Source organism: Xylocopa sonorina, chromosome 12 (assembly GCF_050948175.1).
Source record: "Xylocopa sonorina isolate GNS202 chromosome 12, iyXylSono1_principal, whole genome shotgun sequence".
Lineage (NCBI taxonomy): Eukaryota > Metazoa > Arthropoda > Insecta > Hymenoptera > Apidae > Xylocopa > Xylocopa sonorina.
The window spans coordinates 2599248-2619350 of NC_135204.1; the positions used below are offsets into that span (position 1 = coordinate 2599248).

General features: G+C 42.2%; 1 protein-coding gene across 3 annotated transcripts in view; it reads right to left on the reverse strand.

Moving 5' to 3' along the window:
* Positions 1-20103, reverse strand: part of LOC143429935 (uncharacterized) — a 411918-nt gene that overhangs the window by 366492 nt on the left and 25323 nt on the right. Inside the window, exon 1 of one of the 3 annotated variants that reach the window (XM_076905795.1) lies at positions 19822-19927. The exons of the other annotated variants lie outside the window; for them this stretch is intronic. Within the exon in view, the coding sequence (XP_076761910.1) occupies positions 19822-19860 (39 nt within the window). The 5' untranslated portion in view covers positions 19861-19927. Of the gene's footprint in view, positions 1-19821; positions 19928-20103 lie in introns of those variants that run through there. 3 annotated transcript variants of the gene reach the window in all.

Below are 20103 nucleotides of genomic sequence, written 5' to 3' on the forward strand. Positions count from 1 at the left end.
GGACGCATGAATAGTGACTGGTCATGATTTAGAAGGCGACTGATAATTAGAAGCTGTCATATCGTAATCAGAGCGGCCAAGAAGCGGTCGTATGTCTGTTTGCTAAGATATATGTAAAATAGTTAGTGGTGATTTCTTTTAAATAGCCGAAGGAACACCAGATTCACAACAGCATCTTCATGCTGTTTTGTAGCGTGAAATAAAATATATCTTTTTATGCAAAGAAAATAAACTTTATCATTTTGTTCAATGATAACCGTTAAATCTAAATGTAACCGATATCAAATGTCAAAAGTAAAAGATTCATAACACCGACAGAAGTCTTTCGTACCAATTCCACCGAAAATACTTAATTGTCGACTCAATAGTAGGTCCAACATGCATTCAGCGCAGCGCCAGTACGCAAGATTCGGTCCACGCATGCGCTGGGAGCGTAACAATCTACTCGCGCGCTTCTACAGTCGCTTTCCCCTTTCCCGAAACCGTACCCTTCGCTACCGTCGAACCGACTTCGATTAAAACGTCACGCTCGACAAGGTATAGAGTAACGAGCGTTGGTGCGCGATAGCTTGCAGCATATCTTCCTTCCGACACCGATAATACAGACCGTGACACGTGAAATCGACGCGGTCCGCGCGGGTACGCGGCGCCGCTAAATCACCACGCCGCCGGAACCGTAGCCGGGAGACGCGCGTGTACGCGACACCGCCGCGACCCGACACTCCCGCGTGTACGGGAACCCGTTAAAGAAATGGCGGTCCGCAGACGCGGCGGTAGTCCCGGTAACGAGAAGTTACCGATCGTCAATGCGACCGCAACGAGGGTTTATAAATGGCCAGGCTAGAGGTAACGCGCGAGCCGCGGCGTTACGCAACCGCTCTCGCTAAAAGGGTGTACGGGGGCCACGGATAATTGCGCAACAATGCCCGACGAGACAATGAAATATCGTGCAATCGCGAACGGCGAGCGTAGCTGCCGGTTAGCTGCGTACGCCGGCATCATCTTTCCACGGTGCCGTCTGGGACACGGCTCGACGCTGCTCGTTTCCTGAACTTACGGACGCAACGGTGAACAGACCGGAGTCCTTTGGAAACTGTGCGCGCGGCAGAATATTTTATGATATTGCTCGTAGTTGCGAAAGGAAACGATCATTGCTGCACGTTTGTTTTACAATAACTTTTTCATCTGTTATCTTTGAAAAGTTGGAAAAGTAAAAATTGCTCTAAAAGTAAAGAGTGATATGATATAATATCGCGAAAGGGATATCCTGTAAATAGTCGAATATGCTACGAAGCTTAGAATCGCGATCGTTAACGATGCGCTTTATCGCCGACTAGGATTAGATAACGAGTTCGATCGCGCGACGCGAGTTTACGCGCGAAGGCGTAGAACCTCACCCGAGAGCGGTCATAACGGCGTCGTATATTGAAAATTTGCAATCTCCCCGCACGAGCGAGCAGCTCGTAAACATTTTCAATCCCGACTTATGGGGACGATCTTCGAAACGGTGAGCGACGCGCGACGCCGTCCAACGTCGAGCAACGATCGCGCGATTTACGCTCGGAATTAATTCCTGACAGGGCAACGGGTTCCCGCGAGTAGCCGTAGAGTTTCCAGATAGCAGTCCCTCGGACTCGGAGGCCTCTCAATTAATCTTCGCTCGCCCAATCCCGCGTCCCGTGGCTAAGAGCAGCTCAAAGTCCGGTTTCTCGCGAGGCGTCCGCTCGTCTGGCGACAATGTTAATTGGCCCGCGAGTAATTTATACATCGGTACTCTATCTGTCGCCCCGGGGGCTGCCGGAGCGGAATGGATCGCATTAGGAAACGCAGAGGAGCGTCGCGGAGGACTTGTTCGTAAATCACGGCGCGGGCTGCGCGACGTATGAAGAAACCTCCGAGACCGCCTCGCGAACGAGCATTGCCAACGCGATCCGCGTCGCGTGGGCCCGCCGGTAATTCACGATCGATCGTTTATTCGGGTCGTTCGAGGGTTTCCGATGTCGAAATCTTAGCAAAGGTTTGCATAGCTTCGGAAAACACGTGTTAACTGTGTTTCGAATCTTTTCCTCGCAATCGGCATCCTGAATGATAGCAGAGGGATTCAGAGGGGCATTTAACCGTTTGCATTCGTATTTATATTTGAAAAAACATTTTTCTAGAAATATTACATTTCAATTTACCGGTTTAGTAATTTTATCTACATCTTTAAATCTACAGATTGTAATATGTAATACTAGTCTAACTTTATACAGGTAGCCCTCCTCTAACACGGTATCTTATAACACGGTTTCGCTATAACACGATTCGTAAATTGCGGGAAACCTCCTACAACACGGTATCCTACAACACGTTTTCGCTATAACGCGATGAGAAAACTGCAAATCCTTTGTACATACAACACTGTATGTACTTATACAGCCGCGGCGAGGCTTGCTGTCCTAAAGATACATCGTTGCGGAAATGTATGTAGGTCTGATGCGTATTAGGTATCCCAAGGCATGGACCAGCACTTGAGACGTTCACCAACGGAGACTGTTTAGTATAAGAGTTTTCCGTGCGGTCTTAGCCTTAGACTAATTTACGACCGGGTAAAGTGCCCGACGCGGCTCTGCTAGCCACGTGCACGATGTCACTTCCAAATTGCTGGAAGAGCAAGACGGTTGTTCCTCTTATCGGGCCCTATGTCCCCCGTAGGACATTGGGGTACGCCCAGTTAGGGTGGGAACACACGATTGCTGCTTAATAATTAGGCAACGCCTACGATAGTTCTGGTTTAAAATGCGTGTGTTTTTTCCTCGAAGAGTCAGTCAGTCAGTTTTCCGTGTGGTTTTCGTACGTTCTTTACTTTCATCTCCGTGGCCTGAAAACAAAAGTGTCTCACGCTGCTACTCGGTAGTCTACGTCGCGCCACGGTGTGTTAAAGAACAATTTTTTTATCTTTAAGACATTAAGCTTCAGCCCCAAGCAATGTCAGGTAAAGATAAAACAACGTTCAAGAGAAAATTCATTTCTTTAGAAGTAAAGATTCAAATCTTGGATCGTCTATCGAAAGGAGAAAAAGCATCCCACATTGGGAAAAACCTTAATTTGAACGAAGCAACAATTAGAACAATCAAGAAAAATGAAAAAGAAATCAGAAGTGCAGTTGCCGCAGGATCTTCGACATCCGCAAAACGTTCAGCCCGCCCCAGACCAGCAATAATTGAGAAAATGGAAAAGGCCCTCAGCATTTGGATTGACGATTGCTGTCAAAAAAAAATTCCATTAGATGGCAATATTATAAAACAAAAAGGATTAAAAATTTACAACCATCTCAAACAACAAGGAGAATCCTCTGTCAATCCAGATTTTGTGGCGAGTAAAGGTTGGTTCGAGAAATTCAAAAAGCGTTTTGCGATTCATAGCATAAGAATCCAAGGAGAGTCTGCGTCGGCTGATCATGAAGCTGCTAGGACGTATCCAGAAAAAATTCAAAACATTATAGCCGAGCAAGGATACACAGCAGATCAAGTTTTCAATGCCGACGAAACTGGGCTTTGGTGGAAAAAAATGCCCAGTAAAACTTTCATATCGAAGACAGAAAAAACTGCACCCGGATTTAAGGTGTCCAAAGATCGTTTAACGCTCCTTTTGTGCAGTAATGCATCGGGGGACTTCATGACAAAACCGATGCTAGTGTACAGATCTTTGAATCCTCGTGCACTAAAAAACGTGAATAAAAACACCTTGCCGGTATACTGGACAGCAAATTCGAGAGCTTGGGTAACAGGACATTTATTTAGAGATTGGTTTTTGAATTGTTTTGTGCCAAGCGTTGAGCGGTATTTAAAGCGAAAAAATTTGAGCTGCAAGGCGCTGTTGCTATTAGATAATGCTCCATGCCACCCACAAGATTTAACACATCCCAACATCAAAATAATGTTCTTACCACCGAACACTACTTCGTTGCTCCAACCACTGGATCAAGGTATTATTTACACCTTTAAAACATATTACATAAGAAGATCGTTACAGTGGATTTTAGACGCAACCGATTCGCAATCAATTAGCGTAATGGAAGCATGGAAGAAATTTTCCATCAAGCACTGCATCGATATCATATCTTTGTCACTGAATGAAATAAAAACATCAACATTAAATGCGTGTTGGAAGAAGATATGGCCCTCTGCAATTGAAACGGAAAACATACGTGAAACATTAGAAAATGAAATTGGTGCGATATTAGAAGTCGCTAAATCAATCGGAGGCGAAGGTTTTGTGGATATGGCTTCCAAAGACATTGAAGATTTATTAGTGGAAGAAGAAGTTGACGAAGCGGAATTAATCGAAATGGCATCCCTAGATGCAAATCAAATCGATTTTGAGGACGTTAGCTCTGACGAAGATTGTGCAGTCAAGAATTTAACATTAAAAAAATTACAAGAAGGCCTATGCTTAGCGGAAAATCTGGAATCATTTTTCTTGAATGAAGACCCTTCGACGGAAAGAAGTCGAAAATTCAAAAGGGAGCTGCAAAACTGTTTAGCTCCATACCGGGAAATTTACAATGATCTAATAAGAACCAGCAAGCAAAGTTCCATTACAGATTTTTTTAAGAGGGGAAAACATACAAAAACTTTAAATAACGAAAAAAGTTCAGAAAGTGAAGGCGATGTCGTTCCACCGAAAAAACGTTCTCGGTTGATTATACTGAGCAGTGACGACGAGTAAATTCATTAAATTATGGTTGCGTTAGATTAAAATATTTTTTTTATACTTTGTGTTGTACATACATTTATATTTTTAATAAAAATTACATTGTTTATGTCGAATTAAGAAAAATATTTGTTTTTAATAAGTTTTTGGAACGTAACCCCCCCTTTTTGCACTAGCTCTGGGTCTCATGCAACACGGTTTCACACAACACGGCATTTTCTAGGAACCTAACTACCGTGTTATAGGAGGGTTGCCTGTATGTAATAATGAAATGCAGGATGGTGATAATATGGCGACATGTAAGTGCAAAAGATTAAATATTCAAATGAATACGGAATGGAATGTTTGGAGCAAAGTAAACTTTGTAATAATTAGAGAGAGAAATTAATTTCCAGTTACGTTCAGTTTGATGATCGTTTCCTTACGAAAGTAACTGGAATCTTTCTGTATCGTAGTAAATTATCAGCAAGACTTTTCTTTCCTGTTCTTCCGTATAATTTCTATCTAACGCGGAGCGGGAGTTTTGCCTCTGAGCGAAAGAGAAAGCAAGCTATCGCGCCGAGGAATGCGTAATAAGCAGAATTGTCAAACGGGGAACGAGCGATTCTAAAAAGAGTCCGCGAAACGAGACTACGGTCCAGTTCGCGAAGTGATACAGGCTAACGAACCGACTCCGTAAAAGAAAACGCCGATCCTGAAAGACGAGGCGGCGGAAACGAGCGGAAGACTTTCTCGGTCGAAGTGCGCGAGGCGATCCGAGCGTTTGGAAGAATCGTCAAGTCAATGATTTCGCGCCGCGGTCCCGACTTTCTACCAAGGCCAATTGGCTGCCGCTTGATTTCAGCTTAATAACAGATCCGATGGAATGTGAATACCCAGAAGCGCGAAACGAACTGCTTAAAGCGGGATCGTTAATCAGAATTACGCTTCGCCGCGTGAGCCAACGGTTCCTGCACGGTCGTGCAGCCTTAACTGGGATTTCGCGAATTTCAGAACACCGTAACGCTCGCAAATATTTTTCTAATTACTCCTACTATATCATCGATTAATTTTTTGCGATCGTCGAACCTCTGTTCGACTGGTAGCGCTTCGTGAGAACGAAACCACTTGCGCGTTACGCCCAACCCTGGTTAACATCGACAAATGTGTAGTAATAATGGCGATACGGTTATATCAACGATCGAAACAGACAAATTGGCGATTTAACATATTTTAATGGGCAAATGAAATTGTCGACGATTGCGATTTTAATTCGGAACGATCGAGCCCCGTATCGGGGCTCTCGAGCAACTCGAGCGTGAAACCCCGTGAAACTCGAGCTTCAAATTTCACCCAGGGACCATTCACGTCCTCCCAACTCTGTCGATCGTCGTGAAATAAGGTTATCGAGATGTAATCGCGGTCAGCTAAGGCGAAATGTATGCAGGTAATCGCCGGTAGACACGGATGACCGCGAGCTACAACGACGTATTCGTTCGTCGCGTTTCAGGTCCACGGTGGAGAGAAATTTTCGGCTACGATGAAAACAGGCCGCGCGGGTGGCCCTTCGAAACGAAACCACTGCTTTCGTTCCGTCTTCTTCTGTTTCGGCGCTTATTTAATAACACTTCGTCATCGATTAACTTCTTGCTGGTTGAACAACCAAGTCGACGCTTTTTTCCGGAAGAATGAAGGGGACGTGCAATTCCAGGAGAAATGAATCAAAGTGAAACATTGCATAAAACTGCTAGAAATTTTTATTTCGATTAAGAACTATATGAAATGCTGTTGGATTTAGTCTACAGAATTGACGGAAGAATATAAATGGTAGTTAAGAACTTGACCTTCTGTTTCGAGTTCTTTTATATTGCATTTAAATGTGCCTGTACTTGAAGGACTGTTCACAAAAGTGGGACTGAATACACTCAACGTCCTAATGGTGATCAGAAACTATTTATTTTGAAACGACAATCTATTTTGCCCATGTTTCGAATTGAATCTTACTATGGTTTTTTGCTTTATGAAGTCGAAACTCTAATACTCATTTAGAAGCCACTTAGTCATCCCTTCCAATACTGATGGTACATTTGTAGAGAAGAGATAACGAATCTCTTGAACCTACGGTGGTAGCAACAGTCTTATCAACCATTGCGAAGTGACAACTTGTTGGTCCCAAACATTTGATGACAAGAAACTCGTCGGGCACTTCTTAAAGTTACGACAGGGTAATTATTATTGAGAACGTCTAAAGTTACTAAATTAGAAATGAGAAAAGAAAAAGTCACGTACCAGATGGTCCTCAGTGAATAAAAATAAAATGAAATTTGCTTTTATACAAAACACAGCTAAAATAAATTGCACGACTTGCATAAGAATTTCTTATTCATTTTATCGTTGTGTTACTGAATATTATAGATAAGCACATAATTACTCCAACGAATACCTCCTCAAAGAAATTCCCCACATATACACAGGAAAATATAAACCATTCAATTAACAACTCTTGCACGTCTACCATTTGTAATACGTATTCGAAAAGGTTTCCTCTAAAATTGCGGCAGAATTGCTCGGCAGTCACTGCGAGAAAATTGAATCCGCTAAATGCATTTGGGATCATCCGAGAGGCACAGAGAAGCGAAGTTTGGCTGCCGTCCAACCAAGTTTTCCATTATAACTCCAAGCGAAATTTCATTCACGGTTCACGTACCGGTCATCGTGCACGTTACAGTAGTAACGAGTGTACGTGACTACCATAATATGCTGATTTATTCTCCCTACGAAATCAACGCTGTGATACCTTTGAATTATCCACACCTATGCCAGTGCGGCGGTTGTACTTCTAAATGATATAAATTTGTAGAGAGAATAAGAGAGAGAAAGAGAGTTTGATTTGTTGCCTTGATGCTAGGCACTTGCTCACTTGCCAATTACCTTTGATTTTCCTATTTTATTCTTTAAGCTTTTAGGCATCAATTGGCTCTTTTACCAATCAATCTCGATGCATAGAATGGTAGTCGTACGAAGAGCAAAATTTGTTATATGAAAGTTATGATATAGGAGACATGTAGGCGTAGTTTGCGTAAATCATGAAGAGCTTATTCGCCAATTGCCTTTGGGGTCAAAATACGCCCCTATTCGGATCAAAATGCACCCCTATTTTGCGTGGTGTCGCTAACGCATTGCACAGCGTTAAACGCTCTATCATTTCTCATATAAAATGATACACAATAGCACACCTGTCATTACGTTGGTCATACACATTGTCAATCCTGTTTATTCACGTAAAATCTCACTGACTGTCAGCGCAATCTAACTCAATATACTCGTCGCAATAATTCTATTCCTGCGTTCGAGACTATTGCACGAAAGATTTCGTAGAACAACTACGTATTTCACGCTTGACGATAAATTTCACACCATACAATCAAAGCGTCCCTCAACAACTCGCTGTGTGAACGAAAATGTTGCAACTGAAAAGCAACCACCCGAAACATCAAGAAAAAAGGGGAGATGAAACAACGATCCAGAAATAATAAAAGAGAAATACGGAAACGAACTCTAGACTGGGAAACAAAACACTCTCTCGCATGATTAACGCGCAGGCCAGTTTCCCAAATAACCGACACAGCGTGTACGGGTGAATTCACAAGGGCGGAAGTCGTGTCTGCTCGATAAAAAGAGAGGATTGCCCGGAGCGGGCGGTACGCGCGTTCCAAGGGCAACGCGAGGTTGGAGGGTGAAAAGGGTGGATGAAAATAGCCGGGCACGGTCGAAGGGTGAGGTCCACAAAGCGGCGAGGGAGAAGGAACACTTCGCTACGGGGTTGCGCGTAGCGATGGGTACGATACTTTGCAATTGATCTTTAATGAAAAAGCACCAATGAGAAAATTGTGTATCATAGTCTTAATATTCGATACAGTTTGATATTAATTTCGTCAATAATAACATATAATAATATAAATGAATTTTTAAAGCTCTCAGTGTCTCCTTACAGTAACGCATTGCATGAAAACTCAGAAATACTTAAACTTGCAATCCATTTTTATATAATTACAAATTGGAGCATCGAAATGTTTGAAAAACGCTAGAAAATACGAATCTGAACAACGAGATGTTCGAGAAAGCGTTTCCATCGTTTCCATCGCTAGTTTCCAATCCTGGAAGCGACACGGCGGGCCAGTGACCGCTGCAAAGGGCGGCTGGGGGTGCAGAATCGATTGCAGCCCCACCCGCGGCGCGATAGACTGGGAAGCGGAGCCAGTGCCCTCGATCCTCGCGCGCCCGTAGACGTACCGTCGCGTTGCCTAGAGAAACGCGCCTGCCTCGTGGCTCATAATAAGATACTTTATCGACTGAAAGCGACACGGCAGGTGGAAAATCGAAAGATATGTTGGTTGTCAACGATATCCTCCGAGTATCTTTTCTTCGCGTGTGGAAGGGGCTGAGCCGGGCGACTACTCCTCCCATTCTCGGAGCATGTTACGTCTCCCTTACATCGCGTCGTGTACAGTAGCTTTTTCAGAGTAAATAGGAGGAGGGGGTCTGTGGGATGGATGGGGATTTAATTCAGTCCGAGACGGGACCTTTTGTGACAGTAGAGAGGGGTGATTTTAAATGTACGTTGAAGTTGCAATTTTTTAGCGATTGTACGAATATGAATGTAACTGTACTTTCGAAACATTTGAAAAAAGAAATTTAAGTGCTCAGGCTTTATTTTACATGCTCCAAAAGACTCCAAGTATAAGATGAAAATTCTAACAATTTACGTTACTAGCAATTGAAACGCCAAAGTTATTAGGAAAAGTTCCTTAGAATAAAATTGGGGTTAATCTCAGAGCATGAAATTGCTGAATAAAACGTATTATAAGTGTCCTTAACAATATCCACGATAATCAACGCAATCAGATCTCTCAGATAACTCCCCGAAAGTAAATAATTGCCAAATCGTCAACCTATCAATCTACACACCTTTTTCTGATTCTCGTTCAACAAATTCGAGCCAGCTGAAACCATCGTCGCATACAACGTCATCACGATACGTATCGCTGAATATGTATCGCTAATTTGGCGAATAGCCGCGTTTCTGTCGATCATACGACTTCGCGGAGATCGCTAATAACTCCTCGAGGCTTGCTGAAACTAACGGAACAAGTTCCCCGTAACGTTCTGTTCAAACATACGGGACGAAATTTACGATTCGGCCGTGTTCGTTCCCAGGGCGGTTAGCGGAGCGCAGCTTTCTCTGGCATTTTCAAAATAGACAAACAATCGACGCGTCGAGACGATTACCAGGAAAAATGGACGTAACGTACGTTACACGTATGTACAGACGCGCGGCAACGTCGAGGAGGACAACGTTCAATCCGAGGCGTCGCGTCGCGAGCACACCGGTGCTATTTGTTCTCATAAAAGTGGGCGTAGCGGCTCGTAAAAAATGTATTGACAATACCATTAGAGCGACTGGATTCCCGTGCTCTGCCTCCACCTCCACCCCTGCATCTATTTACCGAGGCTCGTAAAACCGGGGAATTTATCAAGAGCCTTTACATATGCAACGTCTGCGCGAAGATTGGACGCGCCCCTGCCGTTTTTCCCCGAGTTATTAAACTTTCGCTGCGCCGCGTGGAACCGCCTGCGCTGCCGGATACATCGCGAACGCACAGAAGCGTGTAACAGAGGTGTTCGTTAAAACTATTTCGACGCGATTGCTACGGTTATTAAGCGTCCCGCGAGCTAATAAATGGCTTGCGTCAGTCTTTAAGTATAAATACTCGGTAATATACTTTTCAAGTAAAAATTCTACGTTCATCGTTTCATCCGCCATTCTGAATAGCTAAATATGAAGCAACAAATAATTTTTCGGATCTACTTCTTTATTGGCCCTGCTTCAAAATTAAACATTGTATTCACGTTTTTATTATTATCTATTAAGTGTCGGGAAAATATTCTAATCTAACCATTATTTTTTTCTTTAATGATACTGACCTTTACTGACCGTTTAGTACTTTTATATTGATTTGTTTGGTTCTAAATACTGACCAAAAGTTGATTTAAATACTTTATGTTATATGTATTATATATCTATAATATATATATATATAGATTCAAATAACCATTTAATTAACAAGAAAATACTTTTCACTTATCGCAACGCTTTATGTGCGATGCATGGACCGTATGAAAGGACTTTGGAATCGTTGAATTTGAGTTGCATTTTTTTCTCAAATTAATTGGCCATTGATTTGAAAAATATTGCATCGTTCGAACGAGTAAAGTTTTGTTAGAGAGTTGCGGTTAGATAAGAATTATGCAAGACGTGTCGTAAGTAAAGTTAACATCCGAACGGTGAACTCAAACGCACTGATCTTATCTTTCGAGTTAGCCTTTTGCCTATTCCAAATGAAGGAGATCGTAAAATCGCAAGAAGAAACACGAACTTACAGTATTTTTATGAACAGTTAGAGTATGAAATTCTATTTGCGTTCAATAGAATTATCATGCAGTTCGAACTTATCGGACGAATAATAAAAAGCGTATAAACGTCGAAATCTGAATGAAAATATAACTGCAGTATATAGTGGCTACGTAAGTAAGCGATTAACAAAAGTTTTCAAGTTTGACACTGCGTAGTCTGACCATATGCTGTTACTACTTATGCAACAGACTATGTGTCACTACTCGCCAAGATTCAATAAATTTCATCCCATATTCTGCATTTTATATTAAAAAATTGAAACTTGAATTGCCAAATAATTTCATGCTCTAAAATTAAGCACGATTTCAGCAATATTAACTCTTTCAGTACAAACCTCGAGTCCACATTACAATGTACAGTGTTTTAACTATTCCAATATTTGACTTAAAATTGTAAAGCTGTGACTCATAGTACAGTCTAAAGGGTTGAAATTAATATTTCTCTAATCTTTTCATTATACTAATAAGTATTATATAATTAAAATGATAAAATAGAAAATGGAAAGTTTATCGATACATTTAGAAAGATACGACATAAAAAAGAGATGAATGAACGTTTACCGTGAACCTTTGCAACGCGAGGTTATTCCTGGGGCAAAGTATACCGAATGAAACTTAAATAGCCGACTGCAGACACGATTATCGATTGGGAACTGCATCGACCCTTCTTCTGCCCTCGCAGGACTGGCCACTGCACGCTTCTGTTGGCCTACTTAAACATCGTGCGAGCGTCATACCCTCGGCTAGGAAATTCTGCGCCCATTTATATAGTTTTGCACGCGACGTTCGATTTCTGTACACGCGAAGAACCGCGAAAATGCGACCGATCGATCGCCCACTTTCGCGACGAAGAGCGTCGTGTTTCCGTCTGAACGAGGCCATTGGGCTGTACAAATACACGAATTGCGGGAATTGCGGAAAATATTACCTCCCTTTACTCATTTCGCTGTTTCTTCTACTCTATTGATATTGGAAATGGCAATTTTATGGTCTGAGAAAAGCTATATCAATATTTGTCTTATTTCCATTGTATTGTAGTTTATTTACGAATCATTTTATTCATTAACCCATTCGCTGCCAACGATGAGTATACTCGAGAATGGCAGGGTCTTACGGATTGCCAGCAAGAGTAAAAAAATATATCAATAACAGGGCTTATATCGATTAAAGAACTTGAAATAGAAATGAAATTGCTAATGCGATTACAAAATTTTCTACTGCCACGAATAGGTTAAAATTGTATGCTTTTAGACGGAAAATATAATGGAGAGATACCAGTTTGTAACTCTTATCACTGCAATTGCATTACAAATGCGACCAACATAATTATTTATTATAATTACCCAACTAAAATTTACTTATCATTACACATAGCTTTTGCGTTGATTACAACCAATTTTAACGTTACAGACAAGACATAAATGAAAAAAGTTGGCGCTCAAGATAGATACGCAGTCAAGGTTTCATGGTAAACGTACGTGAACCTGAAAACGGTTCCATGTTCCTCAAATTCCGTGTCTGCGTAGAAGTACGCCTAACCCATTCGCAGTTAGCAAAAAATTTTGTGATAGCAATAGTATTGCCATTTCTATTTAAAGTTTTTGCGTTTACATAAGCTCCGTTATTACCATATTTTTCTTTTTTTGCTTTCCAATGAAAAAAAAATTGGAATATATGAAATGTCCGATTCGTTTGATTAATACTTTAAATTCTGTTTTAACAAAAAACATTAAAATTTTTTGTAAAATCCAATGGTTGGATTATTTTGATTAAAGATATTGGTCATTAAGGAAGCTATATTCGTTTAAAATTAATCTTAAAAATCGGACATTTCGTATGTTACAACCTAATAGAATGTAACAAGTAAACTCATGGTGACAATCGATGAAACCCTGCCATCCGCTGGTATACTCGTGGTTGTCAGGCGAATGGGTTAAGTACCATTTGATCGCTACTCGAGTTTCCCAGCACGATCCGTGCCCGTCGCGGTTTGAATACCGAAACGTTTTAAAACTCTTTCCATTACGAGAAACCGCGTGTCGATACCATCGAACCTACGCCGCAGGAACAACGGTTTGCGTAATAACCGCGAACTTGTATTCCGTGCAACTATTTTACCGGAAACAAGGTAACAGGCCGGGCGGAGTGTTATTTTGTTGCCGCGAAATAGCTTTGCGAGAAGCGTGACGATGGTTCGTCAGACGAATATGGCAGGTGATTATGGTAGAACGTAACTGTACGTATTTACGCATCTTTCTGCGAGGAATATGAATCTTCGTACAATCGAGGGACTGAGAGAAACTTTGTTTGCTATTTTCTAACCCTTTGCTGTCGAGGGCTTCAAAGCGGAGCCATTTAAAATTTATCCTCAAACTCGAGGGTTTCTCAACGGAAACAGTGGAAATAATTCTCAGTTCAAAAGTAAACATTTATTCTGTTAGTAAATTACAAAGGAAATATATGGTGGAAACTTTTCTTTATGTAACTCTAAAGAAAACTGTTACTTCCTTCGAGAGTGCAAAGGGTTAACTGATGGAAATTAATTTTTAAAAACGAATGTTATTGTACGCGTAACCTAATAAGGTGGAGTGTAATATTCGTGCTGCCATTCGATAGCAAAGGGTTAATAATTATTAAAAGAAATTATATTAAACGATGTAGAGAAAGCAGATGTTTTAAATGATCTGTTTGGGATTTTTACGGACTGGATTAACTGAAGGTAAAGCGTTTTCAAAGTGTAAGCCGTGTCCTGAACGATACAAATCCTTCAAGATTACAAGTCCTTCCAGTTTACACTCGGAAAACTCTTCACCTTCGTACTCTAAATAATTAAAAAAACAAAGTGGAATTTTCAGTCAGTTTCAATCTTCAAACAATTACTGAAAAGTGTTGAATATTCAAGTGCAGTAATTGTGCAGAAGCACACAGTTTCCAAGCAAATTTGCAAGGAAGATAGAATTCCTGTGTTCAAAGGAGGTTTAGGTAGACCGGTATGAATACTTGAAAGCGACGTGCCTCGAGGACGAAGAAGGGACGATGGTTTTCGCGCTCGCGTCACGGTGAAATGGAAAACGAAAAAGGTGATAGGCTACCAGCGTGGGAACCGTTTAGCAGCCGCGATAATGTCCTTTCGCTGGTGAGATTCGCAAGCGGAGAACTGCGAATCGATTTATTGCTCTTTACGTAGACCAGTTTTTCCGCGGTGCATTCTCTGAATAATCGGGAATGCCTTGAAAAGAAACGAGCTACGCGAAACGCTGAACCGTACCAATCGAATGCAGCGGGTGTAAAAAAGGGGAGCAAGATTTACCAGGAAGCCATTTACATGTGCCGCTGAATAGTAAATCGTATCGCAGTGAAACTGTGTAACGATCGACGAAATAAATCTCGAAAACTGTACGAATCACGAGTACCTTTCCAATTCCCCTCTATACTCGTATATTAAATTACTGCGACTTGAAAAACTGCTGCAATTTGTCTTCCGAACGCGTGCTGAAACGTATAACTTGCTCATCACCGATTTGCACTACAATTGAAAACGGAAGGAAAATTTCGCACATTATCAAACACAGAAAGAGGCTCACCGTCGAACGCTAATAAATTCCCCACGGATGACCCGTTCTACATAAACCTTTCTCTCAACAAATGAAGAGTGCTCAGAATCGGCCAGCAGAATCTTCGACGAGTAACCAAACACCATGGAACGATCCCATGCGCCGATCGAACCGCCAGGAGCACTGCAGCTGAAACCTATGCACTCGCGGAGACACCAATGGCGGGCATCGTCGCGATAATTGGAGAAGGTAAATGAATTAAGCTGTAAGTGGCTTTCTCCGTCGAGCGTCGAGCGTTAATTTATGCAGGAAAGTTCGCATTACGCCGCTAATAGGGCTGTTTCGACGATATTTATAGACCCGTTTCATAATACGCCATACGTTATACGGCCGAGCGATAATTAGAAGCGCGCAAGGCGGCTCAGCTCCTCCGGCAGCCGACTTTTCTCGCCGGTTTATGCATTTTTCGAGCGCGATACGTCGGCTCGAACTCGATCGACCGCTCGGGAGAGGTGTCTCGAAGCTGATCGTGAGTACTCCGTGCTGAAACAGACGATCGAACGCTTGATGTCTTCGCTGGCGAGGCTCATGGTACGATCGACAATAGAGGCTACTTTTGACGAGTCATCTATAGGGTGCTTGCTAGCGTGCATTTAACCTTTTAACTGCGGGTACTTTTAGCACAGCGATGAGAAAAATAAAATGAAAATACACGTTCTAATTTTCCATTACTAAAGTAATATCTTATTTTAGAAGATTTGTTATTTTTATTTTTTTTATAAGCCACACAGCCGCTATTTGATATTACCAAGAATTAACATTTTTATATACCACAACCGCCTCTAGCTACATGTTTGCTCCAAAATGGGAATGCCACCCACATTGGCGCTATTTATTTAAGGGGCTCTTGTTCAATTAGTAAATAGCCATTAGTTATAGTTTGGTTTAGAATAGCGATAACTTTTTGAGACCATGACACTTGTAGTTTTCGATTTATAGAATTTAACTTTTTCTGCCTTGTTGTGATAGCAGACCCTTCGGTTGATTTATACTTTTCGCTGCCACATGCGTTTCACAGCTAAAGTGTCTCTTAAGGTTATTGCCGATTACGGTCGTTGTTAGAGACCGACGGAATTTTCTGCGTACGTCATTCAAGGGTAAAACTCAGTACCTGAGAGTGACCAATAGCGTAATTCTATCGTTTCTCTTACCACTCATTGTAGTTTGACTTTCATCCAAACTACTCATTGTAGTTTGACTTTCATCCTATCCGTGTGTCTGAAATCCCACAACGACTTACATAAAAATTGTAATGTTTCAGAATTTAGAGCAGATTAGTCAGAACTGACTTAGTGCTCCAGCGATCAACACGTGTAAATAACTAATTAGCACGGAATCGGAATCCTTAGTTTGGTCCTTCCTCTAAGGTGATCCTTTAGCGGTTAGAAAATAGTTTTTGAGTCGGCACACCGTTGTGCAAAATCGACCAAACTCGAACCATTGGAATCCATCCCGATAACCAAGGGCAATAGCAAACGCTATGATTTTAGTAAGTGGTTTATAAACCACACCCGCAGTTAAAATGTTTATTTTTAAGTTTTACTCTCGATAGCCATTTGACGTGCCATAAACGCGGTATTTCCGAAGGGGAAACAGCGACAGATGCACATAACGGTTCTTAGACCGAACGCTGACCTGGATGAACACTATGATCTTCCAGGAAAAACCGAAGTCCTCAAGGCAGTTCAAGTATTGCCCCACCCTCACCAAGAGAAAGCACGCTTAGGGCGCGTGGAAGAGTATTAGCGACACCCAAAAATCCACTGATTGGGAAAGACGATCAAACTTGTTTCGAATGTTTAAGCAATCAGCTAAATGAGCTAACATATCAGACATTAAAATATACAGTCCACTTGCTATCCAGTACACGGACTTTCATCAAATTCCTCTGCTTGAACAAGTTGTTTCTTCTTTAACACGTTCTCTACCAAGCTGCTTACGAGTAGATGCCATTTCCACGCCACGTATACTGTTATATATTTATGTGTATTATAAATATTCAAACATTAAAATGTTCCATATAAAAAAAAAATTTATGTCATATTGTACAAAAATAACGTGCGCAATCGTCTTAGGTTTTACTTATATTTCCACATAGCAATGAATATTGTTTAAACAAGGAATTATATTATGGGATGGATGAAAAATTCTGGAAAACGAATGAACACATTGACTGCCAACCACGGGATAACTCGTGGATTGTTTACTTGACATATTCACGCAGCTATAATTAAATTTGTAGTGTAAATATGAACAGCATGAGTAACGTCTGAAATCTTACACAAATGTAACACAAACAAAGTTCTAAACATCATTACATCGCATAAAATAGTGATAATAGCAATTAATTTTTAAATTCTAATGTCTTAATTTAAAAAATTGAATTAGAGAATGTGTTAATAAAGGTTTAAGTTTCGGTTAGCGAAAGAATCCGCACAATTCACTTTCCCTGATTCCATCGATCGAGATTCACCAGCCGATCGTGGGGAACAGTGAAGAACAGTGGGCAACGCGAGCGTGCAACAAGCCGTGGCGATAATCGTGCCCCATCCGGAAGCGCGACGGGTCAGGCAAATTTGAGAAAGCAGAATAATTGGAATAATTGCGCCGCGCCCCCCGTAACTTCAATCCCGCTCGCTTCCTAGACAGCAAAATGGAAGAGCCAGCGGCCCCGGCATTAGATTCCGCATTATCTGATTCTGTTCTTGCGTCGCGCGACGAGGGAACCAGCTTTTAATTCTGGAGGCTGCTACCGGTATTGAACACTTATGGGAACGTTACGAGCATATCGTGCATGCTTCCATAAAATAGAGAACCCGCAAAAACTGGTTTTTTCAGCATGGAGAAGATAAACTTGAGATTTCTTGTCTATGGAATCTACTTTTATATGATATTGTCTAAATCAGTGTAATTGGATGTTTCTTTAGTAGTGATTGCAGTAAACATTAATCCGAACCGAATGCATTACTAAAACTATAGTTCAAATTTAAAAATCGTGAGAACGGCGTCAAAGAAAAATTGAGTCTCAGTTTGAGATAAGAAGGAGTTAATTTCAAGACAGGTCTAATGAAGAAGAAGCAAGTGCCCGACCATCAGATGTTAAGAGTCATTAAGCGTAAAAATGTTACGCTTGAAGGGTGGAGAATACAGGAGCTACCCCCTTTTCAGCGACGAAATAACGAAGTGACGATTGTGGCGTACAGTGGCGACGGGACGAGTAAGCCTGAAGCGACGAGACTCAACGAAGCTCGAAATTTCATGTCCGCAGGGACGCCTTTTATACGTGTTCGCAATGGTCTGCGACGTTCGATGCGATAGACTCGGTTATGAACTCAACGTCCATAAAGATAAAACAACTCTTTTCTTCTCGCCAATTTCTTATCTAACATCTTTCCCACTTTTATTATCACTACTGTCCGAGAGTTTATAGCCTTATAAATTTTGAACAATAATAAGAAAATTAGCCAGACAAGAGTCGGTACGCAAATAAAATTGAATTAACAACGGTTCGAATGTCTAATCGTACGAGCTTTCATTTTCACCCTCGTCAAATAGAAACTTGAGAAACATCCCGGACCCACCCTCCGCAAACCATTTCATTCACAACCCCATCGATCATACAAGCTCTTCAGTTATTCAACCTTGCCTCCATTACGCATTAAAGTACAAGTACAAACTTGCAGTTATGGTTTACTAGTACCCATTAAGCGAGGAGAGTACCGAGGCGTGCGCTTGTAACGCAAAGTCAGCGGCCTACAGCCACCCAACGCTAATAGAGAGCAATGAACAAGCTCGACTGCGCTATCGTCTTATAATGGGTTCATTCAGCCGAGGTACTTGAGAACCAGTCTTAGATAGCTCTCCTGGCTGCAAAAAAGTTTGTTCTTGCCTCGTTGTCCGATCGATCTGCGCTGCGGAACGCATCCGACACGGTACAAGTCCAAAACTAGAAAGCAACAAAAAGACGGAATCCATAGAAACGGCAGGATGCGCGTTCCAAGTTGGTTTGTTGGCATTTTTACGCGGACAAGCTGAAAGGAATGCCGCCGTTTGGTTATTAATTAACCAAGCCAGCATCGGGACTGTCGGTTTTTGCGACCTGACGTCGACGGAGAAAGCCTCCGGTTCTTATTGCACGATTGCTCTGGTTCGCCTGGTCGACTCGAAATTCTCATTAACTACCGTTGTCCTCGCGAAACGCTACAGGCAGTAACGTCTCGACGAAAGAGTCCTCGATTCTAGCGAAGATCATATACAAACAGTGTAGAAAATTGAGGTTCAACTGGGCCAAGTGGCGCGCCGGTGAACTACAATTTCGCGAGAAATCTGTGTACACTTTCTGAGAGATAAATGCTTCGCAACAAAAGCACCGGATTAATTGTAATGTTTGTGTTTGAAACCAGGAGAAAGGCAGAGATAAATATAGAGAAAAATTACTGTACGTCACAGGATGAAGTAATTCTACTTGTCACGGGAGAAATGCGTTCTCCACTTATACGCACCACAAGTCCAGCGTATCACTCGGATGTCCGCCACTGAGATAATTGATTAGTCAAAGTTACTCCATCGCACCTTTCCGAGAAACGCATGTTTTCTTAAAATTTTCTATGGAAATGGAAGTTTTCTATTGTTGGTAACCAACGTGCGGGAAGACGTCGAGTACAAAGGGTTAATTACCAAAGACCAACTATCCCTTCATCTCTGAACTGCTACTTTACCGAAGCAACCTCCGAAGTCGTCTCGCGGAATGTGATCGTCTCAACGCGCCACAGAGAAAAAGTGAAAAGCAAAGGGAAGAAAGTGCGAGCGGCGACATGAACGAGTCGGCCACGAGCATTGACAAGCGGCTGGCAACGGGCGGAGGAACGCCTCTATTAGGAGCAGCGTCCATTTACCTGGCCGCAGCTCGCGATGTCCCATCGCGTCCACCCCCCGGTGGTGATTTTTCCACGGGTCGATAAGTCGAGTAACGGTGACGGGGCATGCGAGGGGTCAAGAGTTCGGAATAGGAGCACACGGAAAGTGTGTTCGCGCTCGCAAGGACAAGCTGTGTGTGTACCTTCTTCCGGCGCAGCAGCTTCCAGTCGAAGTGACTCATCCTGTTCGCCTCGTTAGCCTCTCTTTTATCGTGCTTCGTCCTCCCGCGACTCCTTTCGTCCTGTTCCTCTCCTTCCACCACCTTCGTACTTTCTCTCTTTCTTTCTCTAGCTCTGTGTCACCCTGGCCTAGGTGGTCGATTTATTCCCACGCCGCGCAACGGAACGCGCACACATGCAGCGTGCATGTATACGTATTTAGAGGAGAGAGGAGAGCGTCGTCGCGCGGTCGTCGTCCTTCTTCG